This window comes from Hydra vulgaris, chromosome 12, assembly GCF_038396675.1.
Source record: "Hydra vulgaris chromosome 12, alternate assembly HydraT2T_AEP".
In the NCBI taxonomy this organism is placed as follows: Eukaryota; Metazoa; Cnidaria; class Hydrozoa; order Anthoathecata; family Hydridae; genus Hydra; species Hydra vulgaris.
The window spans coordinates 685,240-700,000 of NC_088931.1; the positions used below are offsets into that span (position 1 = coordinate 685,240).

Genomic DNA, 14,761 nt, shown 5'->3' on the forward strand with positions numbered 1-14,761 from the left:
CTTCTAAGTTTGAAGACAAGGACAACGTCGACGATGAAGACTTCAGAGTTCCATCATCATCATCTGCTCAAATTCCTTCCTCAAAGCCTAAACAACTGAAAAGCGTGTTAGCAACTCCATAAGTTGCAGGGGCTTTAGATAGAGTAAATCTTCCTGATTGTGGAGCTATGTATGTTGTTGCATCAGTAGCAAAGACTTTAGGTCATCCTCTTGACAACCTGACACTGTCTAGGAGCACCATCAGAAGGTCATGGATGGCTACCCAAAAAAAAGTAGCTGAAGCAGAGAAGAGTTCTTTTTCAACTGAATTTCCTTTTCTTCATTGAGATGGGAAACTGCTTCCAGACATAGTTGGTGCAAAAGAAACCATCAATCGAATTGCTGTGATCGTCACTGGGAATGGTATCAAGAAGTTGTTGGCAGTCCCAAAAATTGCAGGAGGAACTGGGAAAGAACAGGCAACTGCATGCTTAAAAGTACTAGATGACTGGAATCTACAAGAAAAAGTTTAAGGTCTGGTATTTGATACAACTTCCTCCAAACACAGGCATCCATCGAGGGGCATGCGTTCTTATTGAGGAAGCCATTAACCATGAACTTGTAAACATTGGATGCCATCATCATGTCCTGGAAGTCGTTCTGAGCAGTGTCTTTACAGCTGTTTTTGGTGGGACAGGTGGACCAAAAGTTGGTCTTTTTAAGAGGTTTCAGAAGAAATGGCCATACATCAGGCAAACAGAGTACTTGCCAACTAGAGACAAAATCTTCAATGAGGATACCGAAACTCTGAAGACGGAGATGGTTGTCTACTACACCAAAGCCATAGGACATCAGTAGTCTTGGGAGGATTACCTCGAGCTCCTTCGGCTATGTCTTGTCTTCCTCGGTGGAAACAGTTTTAAAATGGAGTTCCAGTTCTAAGCTCTAGGAGCAATACATCATACTCGATAATTGTGGAAGGCCATCTATTCTCTAAAAATGGTGCTATTTGAAGGCCAATTGGAATTGACTGCTAAAGAAAAGCGAGGTCTAAAGGAGCTAGCACTCTTCGTTTCTCTTATTTATGGACGTTTCTGACACGAGGCTCCACTGGCTTCATACACTCCCCTGAATGATGCAATGATGGCTTCTTAAGAATATCTAAACCGTATCATTGCTGGTGCAGCTTACATTGCATTTACTTAACATCTGTGGTTCTTCTCAGAACACCTCTTAGGCTTAGCTTTTTTAGACAACCGAGTCCCTCTAGATGTTAAAAGAGCCATGTTAGCCAACCTCCAGCTTCCAAAGACTCAGTCAGCTCTAAAGAGAATAAGCACGTGTGGCGCAGACTTCAATGACCCAAAGAACATTTTGTCTCTTCAAAGTACTTAGTATCACTGGAAAGGAGGAGGCTAAGAGTTTCCAGTTGAAAGAATTAGAAGCATGGGAATCGGATGCTTGCTACCAAAATTTGAAGGATCGAGTCAACAAGATGAAGGTTGTCAATGATAGCGCAGAGTGTGGCATTGCTCTTATTTAGAAATATAATGAAACCCTCACCAAAGACGAGGACCAAAAACAGTTTCTGCTTCATTTTGTCCAGCAACATCGCCAGATTTACCCATCCTCCTCTAAGGCAGCCATGATCCCGGTAGATGACATTTGATGGAGCATTACTTATATGTCATACTTTTGAAATCAGTATTATAACAATTTTTCATTTAAAATTTTAAATATTAAAATATGAAAATTTCAAATGAAATATTTACTCTTTTGACCAAATAGACCATGTACATGAAAAGTCAAAAATTTTATTGACCCCTAAATATTGTCCAATTTGCTTCAAATTTTTACTGCTACATTGACTGAGGGTTTGGCATGGGGCAGCAATCTCTTCATTTATTATTCTTCGTTTTTTTTTTTTCTTCTTCTAAAAAAAGGCGTATTGATTTAGATAAGCAAAAAAAGTCAACAAATTCTCACATAAATATGCTATAGTAGATGTTAAAATTGATAATGGTCAGATTTTATACTTCATAAAATAAATATAGTTTAAGAAAATAACAAAAGAAATTTTGCAATTTTCATGTAAAGTAAGTTAACAAAAACATGCTAAAGTTTTGTTTTTTCAAAAATTTATTTAACAAACTTAAACTTTTTATTATTATATGGGTAAGAATATTAAATGTTACATTTTTACGTTTAAAGTTTTAAATAAAGATGCTTAGATAAAGCACATTTTTATCTTAAATTTGTGTAACTTAAGTTAAAAGTAGATGCATTTACTTAAGTTTTAGCACTATTTTGCTGACTTTTGTTGCTCACAAAATAAACACACTTATGTCATTACATAACTTTGTTTTAGTGAATCAAATCATTTGTAAATGCAATTAAGGAGGGTCGTCAATAACGTAAGTTATCTTATATTTGTCATTTTTAAACCCTTTCCTCGTCACAAAAAATCACATATACCTGAACCCCCTCATCCTCCAAAACTGTGTGAAATTTTTAAGTAAAAAATCTTTTAAAAGCTTTAAATGTAAATACTTTGCAGCATTTTAAATTTATTTTTATTTCAATTTTTTCAGCACTTTTCAATTTTTTCATTGAAAATTTAACCTAATGAAAAACAGGCAATACGCAAAAATGTAAGAAGTGTAGACTCTTAATAATAGATATAAAAATTAATAATAATAACCACTTGATAACATAAGTAAAACATTAAGTATTAAAACCCAGAGCAGCCACGGAGCAGTAATAGTGCACTTGCCTAAGAAACAAAGGATTCGTGGTTCAAACCCCACCTCTAGGCAAGTTTTGTGACATTGGTTAGGAAGGAGGCATGAACTTCCAATTAAATGCTCATCTGCGGTGGTCTAAGACCATAAGGACTTCTCGGAGCACCTATATAAAATCTAAAAAAAAAAAACATGTCAAAGAAACAAGTTTATTTTCCTTAGCTGGACACCTCTGATGAATTTTTTTATATTTTTCTAACTGGTATGGAATTCTCAATCTAAATCTTGTGAAAATTTCCAATAAAACGGCTTTACTGATTTGCAGAAATAAGGGGCAGAAATAAGGGGGAAACAGATTCTATCTGTTGACCAGCCTCATACCCCTTCTTCATCTATTAGGCTGACACAGATGTATTTATAGTACATTGTTTCCAGTTTAGGATGTTGGATGCTGTATCTTCATCACTAAATGCATGGTTTTTTCTTGTCTCTCTATTTATGACAAGGCAACTCATTCTGTTATCTCCTAATGAGGGTACAGCTCTAAAACTCAGTTTTATAGTTCTAAGGCCGGCTGATAGTCAGTTTTCCTGAACTCTGTTGTAGCTCTCAGGGTACTAACAATGCCATGTTGCGCATGAATGGTGAGGTCAGATTTAGAGCCCATTTTACAGCTTAGGGTTTATTAATAGTAAGAAGGCAATTGCTTAGACTATTGAAAAGTGTACTGAGTACTATCAATGCTTTAAGTCAAGTTCTTTAACTAATTTAAAAATGACTTAAGTACCAGAAACTATAGATAAAACTTTCATCACTAAGCTCTCTAAACCTTTCATTCAGTTATATTCATCGTCTTCAAAGTTACTTCTCTTCTGTAAAGTCTTATCTTTTGCAAAGCTCACCAAACTTAATTGTTCTTTGTGAGACTAATTTGAGTTTGGCTGTCTCATCTTGTGATCTTAGTGTTAATGGTTATCTTTAAATTTGTAAAAACTTTAATAGTCACATGCTTGGCCTGGGCATTTACATTCGTAGGAATTCAACAATTTGTCGGTAAACTAGGTTTGAATCCACCGTCTATTCTTATATGTGCTTTTATTTAGCACCACTTCACTCTATCGCCTTTCTCTTTGTTCTATATTGCTCTCCTTCATCTCAAGACTGCACTCTTTTCGGCGTTATTTCTGATCATATTGACCAAGCCATCTCACTTCATCCATCAGCTAATATAGTTGTTGTTGGTGATTTTAATGCTCATCACACTGAATGGCTTGGCTCTAGTGTCAGTGACTCTGCAGGCATTAAGGCACACAACTTTTGCCTTTCTCAACCCTTAACTCAAATAGTCAACTTTTTAACTTGCTTTCCGGACAATCTGAATCATTTACTTTTTCTACTCAACTTATGTCTTGTTCTAAGCCTAGTCAGTGCTCAGTTTCTCCACATTCACCCTTAGGTGCTTCTGATCCCAGTTTGATCTTTCTAAAACTATTATCTCATTCTTCTTCATCATTAGAATCCCCCTATCATTGTACCTCTTACAACGACCCTAAAGCTGACTGGGACTCTTTCTGTGATTTTCTTCCTGATGGCCCTTGGGTAGAAATCTTTCTGTTGACTAATGTGCTTCTTACATAAGAATTCATTCAGAAGTCTTTCTGCTGACAAATGTGCTTCTTACATAACTTTGTGGATTCAGGCTGGAATGGAATCTTTTATTCCCTCTGGACAATTCCTGGTCAAGCCTCACTCTTCTCTGTGGCTTTTCTCACATTGTGCTGCTGCAATTTCCAATCGAAACCGTTACTTCCATATCTATCAGCAAAACAATTCTACAGAAAACAGACATCTGTTTACTACTGCTAGAAACCATTGTAAAAGGTTTTGTGTAACACCAAAGCCCGCTATTCTCAGGTCATGAAGTCTCATATTTCATCACAAAAATTTGGCTCTTGTGACTTCTGGAGAATCTTTAACAGTATTAATAATAAGGACAAATCTGTTGTTCCACCCCTCTTGTATGGTTCAGATTTTGTCACCTCACTTAAAGACAAAGCTGAATTATTTGCTAAGAACTTTTCATCAATATCATCTCTTGAATTCACTAGTTGCGTTCTACCTGATATAGCCGCCAAACATGTTGATCCATTGCTTGACATTCTTATCACTCCAGCTTCTGTATCTAAAGCGATTTCCTGCTTCGACTCTGCTACAGCTTGTGGTCCGGACAACTTACCTGTTATAGTCTTGCAGAAGTGTTTTCCGGAGATGTCGTCTAAACTTTTAAAACTATTCAACAAGTGCTTATCAGAGTCTTGTTTTTCAGCGTGCTGGAAAACGGCATCTGTTATCCCTATTTTCAAAAATTCTGGAGAGCAATCTGATTTTTCTAACTACTGTCCCATTAGTCTTCTTCCTAACATAAGCAAGGTTTTTGAATCTTTAATTAACAAACACTTAATCTCTCATCTTGCTTCCCACAACTTACTTTCTAATTATCAATATGGATTTTGATCTACTCATTCTACAGCTGATTTGCTGACAGTAATAACTGATAGGTTTTATTGTGCATTAGATAGAGGTGGAGAGGTTAAGGCTATCGCTCTTGATATTTTTAAAGATTTTGATAAAGTTTGGCATACTGGTCTTCTTCATAAGCTTTGTTCTTAAGGTGTAACATTCTTAAGATTATTGAATCCTTTCTTTCCAATTGTAGTATAAAGGTTGTCCTTGATGGACAGCACTTTTCTTCATATCCTGTAACTTCAAGGGTTCCTTAAGGTTCTATCCTTGGCTATATACTCTTTTTAATTTACATTAACGATCCAGATATTTTCACATCTAAGATGGGATTGTTCACTGATGATACTACCATTTATTCTTGTCTTGATAAGAAGCCAACACTCTCTGATTGCGTGGAGGAGGCATTTGAGCTTGAAAAGGATCTCACCCACAATGGCTGGTGAATTTTAATTCAGATAAAACTCAATTTTTTTCAGCCAATGATTATCGTAATATTTACATCTTTCTACATTTATGAATGGTATTGTACGCTATGAGTCATCTACCCTATATCTTTTAGGATTAACTCTTACTTCCGATCTTTCTTGGAAACCATATATTAAATCCGTTGCAAAATTAGCATCTGCTAAGGTTGCATCTCTTTATCGTGCTCGACACTTTCTTACTTAGGGTTAGGGTCCGTTTTTGTATGGAATACTGTTGCCATATCTGGGGCAGATCTTCCAATGATGCCCTTTCTATTTTAGGCAAGGTGCAAAAACGCATTGCAAACATAGTTGGACATGCTCTTGCACCCAACCTCCAACCATCATCACATCATCGTAATGTTGCTTTGCTTTCTCTTTTCTACAAGTACTATAATGGGCACTGCTCTAAAGAGCAAGCCTCTCTTGTGCCATCAACTAAAATTCATTCTCGCGTTACTTGCAATTCAATTAAGTCTCATCCTTTTACTGTGACTGTTTCTAAGTGCATTGAAAATTCTTATTTATCTAGTTTTTTTCCTATCTATTTTATTTTTAAATCCACATAGATTGAGAGTGTTATTTTAAATTGGTGCAGCTCTATCAAAAGCTTTTTTACTTGAAGATATATTATTGTTGCAGTTAGAGATCATTTTCTGTACCAATTAAATGTTTGGTGGATGATTGGAATTGATGTTAATATAAAAAGGATTATCAACTTTTTTTCATGCTTATAACATCTGATGATTACTATTGCGTGAGAGTAAGCAATCTAGCAAGTGTAGTTCTTCCCTTATACTGTGTTTGCTTATACTGTGTTCCCTTATACTGTGTTTCACTTATAGTGAGTTTGCAGTCAAATTCATCAACAATGTGTTCAAAAATGATTTGAGGGATAAGACATTTGTCTGGTGCTTATGTCTTCTCCCTCAAACTATTTTTTTCTCTCCCTAAACGACCAGTAATGGTATTACCAGCCTATGCTTGGACATTACCAGCATTCTCAAAATGCACCTGCTTCATCATTTATAAAAAAAGTGTGACAAAGATAACAAAACAATAAGTTAGCGTGGGGACAGCCACACCAAATGGGGATACAGTAGGTGAAGGCACTTGTAGTCAACAAGTGTAAAAACTCCATAATTATTTTAATTGAGTTGTTGAGGTGCAATATAACAAATTTTGTCCCACTTTCCAAGCTACAGATGATATCATATCTCACAAACATACCCACAAAATCCGGAAGATTAAATAAATCATGTAAATAAGCGAGGCTGTCGTTGAATAATTATCAACTTGTGGCTTGATATTAAAACTAGTACATAGATTGTCAATAATTATCCAACAAAGTTGCTTCTCTCCTTCTTATGTGATGGACCAGTTAGTGATGTTCTTGGTCATATCATGCAAATGAAATCTCAACTGGAACAGCATTCTTAAAAGAAAACCAATTTATTAATGAAGTAATTAATCAATTTAAACTTCTAAATTCCTGATCAAAACTTTAACTCCAAAGCAAGTTATCAATGCTCCAGAATTAAACAGCTGTAAAGCACAATATAATAATATGTAATTATTAAAAAAAAGCCTACAGCTGGAAAATTTATTATTAAAAATGTGATTGCATGAATAATATATTTTCTTCATTTTTTATTCTCTGAAGAAAAAATACTCCCTTTTAATTGATGTACATGTTTTTAATGCACCATGTACATAAACAATTTTTGATTCTGTAAAGAAATGATGTACCTTCTCTTCAAATTAAAAAAAAAATAATAATGTGTCAACAAATAAAATTTAAAGTAAATCACGCTTTTTGTTAAATTTTAAAAAAAAAATATTTTCTCACCTTTTTCATTATTGATTGATGAATAAGATAAATCATATTGTCCTTGGTCACACAAAAGTTTTGGCTCTAGTCTCATTTCAGCAATTTTATTAAAGTTATTTTCAATTTCCTTTCGCAATTCCTAAAAAAATCAAATATAATTTTACAGAAATGAAACATACTAAAAAAACAAATTATAAGCCAAATAAACAAAAAAAACTATTGTTGTTTACTCTTTTTCTATTTCAACATTTTTTTTTTATTTGAATCAAATGAAACAATATATAAAAATATCTTTTATAATCACATAATCAGGAAAATTACATTATATCATGAAAACATAATCAGGAAAATTATATTATAATTACATTAATAAGGAAAGTAGCTAACTCTAAGAATGGTCAATTGCTTCAGAATGAAATTAACCAAGCCTGCAAATGGTCAGAGATCTGGCAATTACAATTTAATAGTAAAAAATGTTGTATTACGCACTTTGTAAAAATAACCATCGCTATATTTATAAACTGGGTGACAAAATAATAGCTGTCTCTGATACCGAAAAAGATCTTGGAATTACAATGTTATTAAATGGAAAAGATAACCAATTATACATCAAAAGCTTATTCAATGCTTGGAATGTTGAAAAAAATATTTCAATACAAAACAAAAACAAAAAAAAAGAATATTTAAGATACTATACAACAAAAGAATGTTTAAGATACTATACGTAAAGAATATTTAAGATACTATACAACAAAAGAATGTTTAAGATACTATACGTAATATTTATAAGACTGCATCTTGAATTTTTGATACTAGCATGGTGCCCATAATTTAAAAGTGATATAATTGCACTTGAAAAAGCTCAACGTTATGCCTTTAAATGGATACCCTAAATTTAAAAACAAAGTTATGAAACAAGAACTAAAGTACATGGCTCAAGCTCACTGGAAAAAAGACATAAAAGAGGCAACTTGATTCAAATGAATTCAAAACTGTTAAAAAAATATTAAAAAAACAAATATTGCAGAACTAGATTGAAATATTTTTGCTTTGTATCAGCCCAACACATGGGGTCATTATTTCAAAATCAGAAGAGAAATTATTAAAAACTGCAATATTAATTATCAATTCTTAACCAATAGAGTCTCATCAATGCGGAACTAACTACCAGATTTTATTATCAAAAGTGAAAGCTTGAACTTATTCGAACTCACGTTGATAAATATCTAGAGCTATAAGATTTGTAATTTATAATTTGATTTATTTACTTAGGAGTCATTCCATGCCAACTGGACCAAGGTCCAAAATTGACTGCTGCAGATTCTGATAAAACTTAGTAGGTTTGTTAATACCAATGAGAAAAGCAATTCCTGAAAATTTCAGCATAAAATCTTTTGTGCTTCATAAGGTACAGTCATTTGAAATTTCTGATTTTTCCAACAATAAAAACTTCAGTAGCAAAAACATGTTTTCTTCATATTTTGAAGCTCTATATTTTAAAAACAAAATTTCAGAAAACTTTCTAGTTTTTTTTATTGTATACAACTCTTGACTTACTTTAATAAAACTTTGACATTGAATTCTCAAATGTCACATTTTTTCCATAATGGTTACCTAAAAAAGCTAAAAAATTGTTTGCGAATATAAAAAGTTGATTTTTGATGAGTCAATATACAAAATTTTTTTTTTCCTTCTAATTTAATAGACTTTATTACAGTGAATATGAACTTAAAAGTATTTCACAATAAGTACTAGAAATAAGTTATTAATTAAGCTTGAATTAAACTCAGTTTTTAAATAGCCCTAGCTCTTACCTGCCTCTCCCCTATCCCAAGCATTTACTTTTTAACATGCACATTTTTGTCTAAAACTTAGAAAGAAATATATCTGATGTATGTAGTGTCTATATACATAAAAAAAAGAATTCAACATACACATTTAAAAGCTGTGACATAAAAAACAAGCAAATTATTGAGTTTTCTTTTTATATCTTTTTTTTTTATTTACAAATTTTATCATTTCCTATATGTTTGTTGTGCCAAAACTTATGGAAACCTTTGTTTCAAAACTTGTTTTTAAATAAATCTTTTTAGGTAGTAATAAAAAATAAATGGCAAGTGCATCGCTAGATCTAACTCAATGTTGAAATTATAATTGTCATGAAGTAAAATTTACCAAAATCAAAAAAATTAAAGGTTTTGAGGAATTAACAAAAAAAGATCAAGAACTTGTACACTTGCGGAGTAAAGTAAATCTTATTCAAACTATTTGGAATCACCATGAAAAGGTCTACTTGGATAGATTTGAGACTTCGTATGATTGAAGCTTTTGTGGCAATCCATTTAACAAACGCAAAGTTAAATTTTTTAAAAGATAATGGCTTCTTTAATGTTTTATCATTGTTATTTTTTAGAATTTATCAAAGAAATCAGTTTGGATGTTGCGAAGGAGTTTGATTTAATACCTGGTCATAAACTTTGCACAGAATGTCAAAAAATGTTGTATTTAAAAAATAACAAAAAACATTATGGAAGCGATTCATGTCAACATAAAGATAATGATTTTAATAAGACTAACATTTTAAAAGAAAACTTTGATTCAAGCATTATTAGTCTTGGTTGTTCACCTTTAAAACTAGTAGCTCATAAAGACAGGGTCAGCTATGCAACCCAAAAGAAAATAGCAACTGTTTAGGGAGTTTCTCTAGAATTAATTAAGATTGAACCAAAAACAAAATAGCTGTGTTGCAAAAGTAAACAAGACTTGGATTCATTAATGGAATTAATTAAAGGAAAGTTTGATGTTTCTTCGAAATCAGAAAAACTTAAATTACTGACTTTGGTTTCTGAGAGTTGGAGCATTAATTATGTACAAAACTATTTTTCTGCTTCCCTTAAAATGATAAAAGCTGCAAGGTATTTGAAACAAATGTGTGGCATAATGGCAGAACCATCTACAAAAGAAGAAAGATCTATTAGTGATAAAGGAAAAAATCAAGTTCATGAATTTTACCAATCAGATGAATACTCTCAAATGAGATCATCATTATATAGCCAAAAATGAAGCAGCATATTTGCAGCATCTAAAAATAACATTATCAAGTAATCATACATTAGTATTACTAGACTTTGCTGAAAATTACAATTTTTTAATTCAAGATGCAGTACAAGGCTTCCATTGGAAAAACAGTCAAGCAACATTGTATCCTTTTGTTATTTACTATATGGAAGAAAATATGATAAAATGTAAAAGTGTTTGTATTATTTCAGATCATTTGCAACACAATACAAACTCAGTTCATCATTTCATTTATGAAGTAATAAAACATTTAAAAGAGTTGATGCCTTACTTTAACTACTGCATTTATTTTAGTGATGGTGCAGGTTCACAATATAAAAATTATAAAAACATATCTAACTTATATCACCATGAACTAGATTATAAAGTATCTGCAGAATGGCATTTTTTGCCACATCACATGGAAAGAGTGCTTGTGATGGCGTAGGGGGCTCTGTCAAAAGACTTGTAGCTAGGGCCAGTTTACCATCACTAACAGATCCTATCAATTCACCTGAAAAAATGTATGATTGGTGTAAACAAAATATTAAAGGAATATATTTTCAATACATTTCAAATGATGCAATTGTATTACATTGCATAAAGTTTAAATTAGAAGAACGTTATCCTAATTGTTCAACAATTCCAGGAACAAGAAACCACCATTGTTTTATACCACAATCATTAACTACTTTACAGATGAGACGGGTGTCATTTGATAATATGTATACTAATGTAAATGTTTATAAAATGCATAATATGGTTCCACTTGCTTCTCTTTCACCAGAAATTAATATAGCATGTGTTTATGATGCAATTTGGTTATTAGGCAATATTGTGGAAATATCTGAAGAAAATCAAGATGTTCTTATCAAGTTCATGAAGCAGTCTATTTTGTTAAACACTTTTACTTGGCCACATAAAGAAGATATTTGCTGGGTTCCAATAACGCACGTTTTATGCGAAATTTCATCTTTAAAAGTTCAATCAACAACTGGTAGATGCTATGAACTATCAGCTCAAGAAAAAACTGAAATATTACATTTGTACAATAGCATAAGTAACATAATTAAATAACAATTTAGCAAAATTATTATAAATTAGATTTAATTGTTTTAAAACAATTTTTTAGCAAAAATTTATTTGAAAGATTCAATGTTTATATTAATTGATTATTAGATAATATTTTTTATTACATAATCAACTTGTGCATTGTGTTGACAAATCAAATAACTTATATAAGTTATTATATTAACTTGGTATAAGTTGTAATCTAAATTTGAACATGATAATCAAATAAGTCAAATTATTGGGGAGGGGTGGAATAGTGAGTGTATTGGAAAAATAATACAAAATTTATGGTCATGGTATTAAATATTGCGTAAATTAGACTTGAAAGTCTTTTTTTTCATTTTAAACTAATAGGCTACTTATAAGTTTTATATGTAGTCTTTTTACTGTCTGACATTTAAAACTAAATTACACAGTTTTTATACGCATATGTTTAGTGGTGTGTTTGAGTATTAAAGCACTTCATACATCAGAGATAAAACCAGACACGCCGTGTAATGAAAAGTGTCCAATTACAAATTTTTTCTAAGTTCTGGGCAAAAATGTGAAAAAGTAAATAGTTGGGGGAGGGGGCAGGTAAGAGCCCCCTCCAGGTAAGAGTTAATTAAAAACTTATTTCTATTACTTATTGTGAAATACTTTTAAATTCATATTCACTGTAATAAAGTCTATCAAATTAGAAGGAAAAAAAAAATTATTAAAACCAGTGTTGGTCCTTGGTTACCGGTGGTTTGAAGTGGAGACACATTTTCCTGTCAATGTGAAATTATTTACTATTAATTTCACTGGTAGTTTAGAACTAATACAGCTTTCTATTATATTGTTATATTATATTATTATATTAAACAATACAAATTAAAAAAAATTATAATATCATAATTATAAGTATGTCATAAATTTACAAGTAACATTTAATTTTTCTTAAAATATACCTTTGGTGCACAATAACCTGCTCGATTGACAGGATCTTTATTGTTTATTAAGTAGAGTCGAAGAATGTGTCTTTTAGCCCATAAAACAATAAAAACAATTGCCTATTAATACAATAAATCAATAAAAACAATTGCCTATTAATACAATAAAACAATAAAAACAATTGCCTATTAATACAATAAATCAATACAAACAATTCCTTGTTAATACTATAAGAAAATGAAGAAAATTCTCTGTTAAATAAAAATACAACAAATAAACTATTTAACATAAAAATTACTTTAATAAACGAAATTAAAACAAACTTAAAAGAACATACAAATAACACACAAAAAAAACAAACATACAAAGCCCAGAAATATGACTGAAATCAACAATTTGCCACCACCTAACATATTATATAACTTCTCATCAGGTTTGCTTACGGCTGAAAGCGCCATTGCTATAATTGTCATTTCAATAGATGCAAAACATTTTTAATACCTTCAATATTATATTTAACGACTAATTTATTTGTAACTTTTTTAAAATTTACATCTGTCAACTTTTTTAACCTATAAAATCAACAAATATTTTTATTAAAACACATACTGCATTTGTTAAAAATTAAGATTTGTATAACAAAAATTATATCAAGAATAAATGATGACCTGCTTAACACTTTGTTCCTCCTGGAAGCCCTTTTCTTTTTAAAAAATAAATCTTAAATTTATTATAATGCAGGGTAATCAGAATATATAATCATTTAAAAAGAAAAGATATTTTTTTAAATTTACCATTGTACCAATTACAAGTAAACAAAAACGATGGCAAAAACTCAACCCTAGTGTGTGTGTGTCTTTATATGTATATGGTATCTGGTTTTAGGCTACAGAAAAAGTCACTAAACCCATGCTATATAAGTATTATATATAATACTTGAAGTGGCTTGAATCTTTTATAAGCTATAGTGTATGTATGTATGTATGTATGTATGTATGTATGCATGTATGTATGTATGTATGTATGTATGTATGTATGTATGTATGTATGTATGTATGTATGTATGTATGTATGTATGTATGTATGTATGTATGTATGTATGTATGTGTGTATGTATGATGTATGTATGTATGCATGTATGTATGTATGTATGTATTTACATACATATATATATATATATATATATATTTATTTATATATAAATATATATAAACATACATAAACCCAGATAGGGGAAGTTTGTGTACCTTGGGCCGGATTTTTTTAATGACCCAAATCAAGGCTCCGGGCTCGTCTAAAAATGGTGAATCTGATATGATCACATCTTTATACTAATTAGTTTGTATTAATATAGGTATAATGACTTAAAATATAAAAGTCCGTCATGTAGAAGGGTTTAAAAATAAGTGGCCCAAGGTACAATAACCCTTTTTTCAATTGTACCAAGGACCACCAGCTCTTGTACCTAGGGCCGCTTTCTATAAATTAGGTTTAACTCCATAATCAATAGACTACAAAGATAGTCACTTAAATTTTATTAAAAATATGTTTAATCTAGCATTGTTTTTAAAAAAATTTATCTAGTGTTATATAGAATCTTAAAATTCTCAATATTTAAAAATGTTTAATGCTGCTGGTTCCATTCAAATCAAAGATTTTTAAACAAGTTTTCTTTTTTTTCTAATTTTTGCTGCACGTTGAAGTGCAATAGCGTTTCTTTCTGGAGTGTCAGTGAGAATTTGACATTTACCTGGTTTTCTACCTCTTCTTTTAGATAAACAAGGTTTTGCTTTCGGAAAAGGACAGACCTGTTCTGGTGTTATACATGAAACAGATTTTGATAGAGAAAAGTCTATTTCCATTGCAGACAAATCGTTGTCTTGTACAGGAATATAATTGTTTTGTGAATTTATTGCTGAATCTTTGACTAACTCATTTTTTTTGTCAGAAATAGGATTATTTGGACAATTTAATGCTGGATGTTGTCTGTCGGTTACACTTCTCTTCTTACAATTCAAATATTCATCATCAGTAAATATGTTTTGATTAACTGGCCATACACCAGACACACGAAAACCTGCTAGAATGTTTAAAGGAGTAAAAGCCAAAGGATAACATTTGCCAATATTTTCTGCAATGTCATATAGGGTGATTGGCTTACCTGGATTTGACAGCATTTA

General features: G+C 31.3%; 1 protein-coding gene across 1 annotated transcript in view; it reads right to left on the reverse strand.

Moving 5' to 3' along the window:
- Positions 1-13,153, reverse strand: part of LOC100208466 (protein C1orf43 homolog) — a 28,817-nt gene extending 15,664 nt beyond the window's left edge. Inside the window, exons 1-3 of the mRNA XM_065811158.1 lie at positions 12,947-13,153; positions 12,599-12,700; positions 7,557-7,677 (exon numbers count right to left, since the gene is read on the reverse strand). Coding sequence (XP_065667230.1) covers positions 7,557-7,677; positions 12,599-12,700; positions 12,947-13,054 — 331 coding nt within the window. The 5' untranslated portion in view covers positions 13,055-13,153. The remainder of the gene's footprint in view (positions 1-7,556; positions 7,678-12,598; positions 12,701-12,946) is intronic.
- Positions 13,154-14,761: the final 1,608 nt, after the last annotated feature.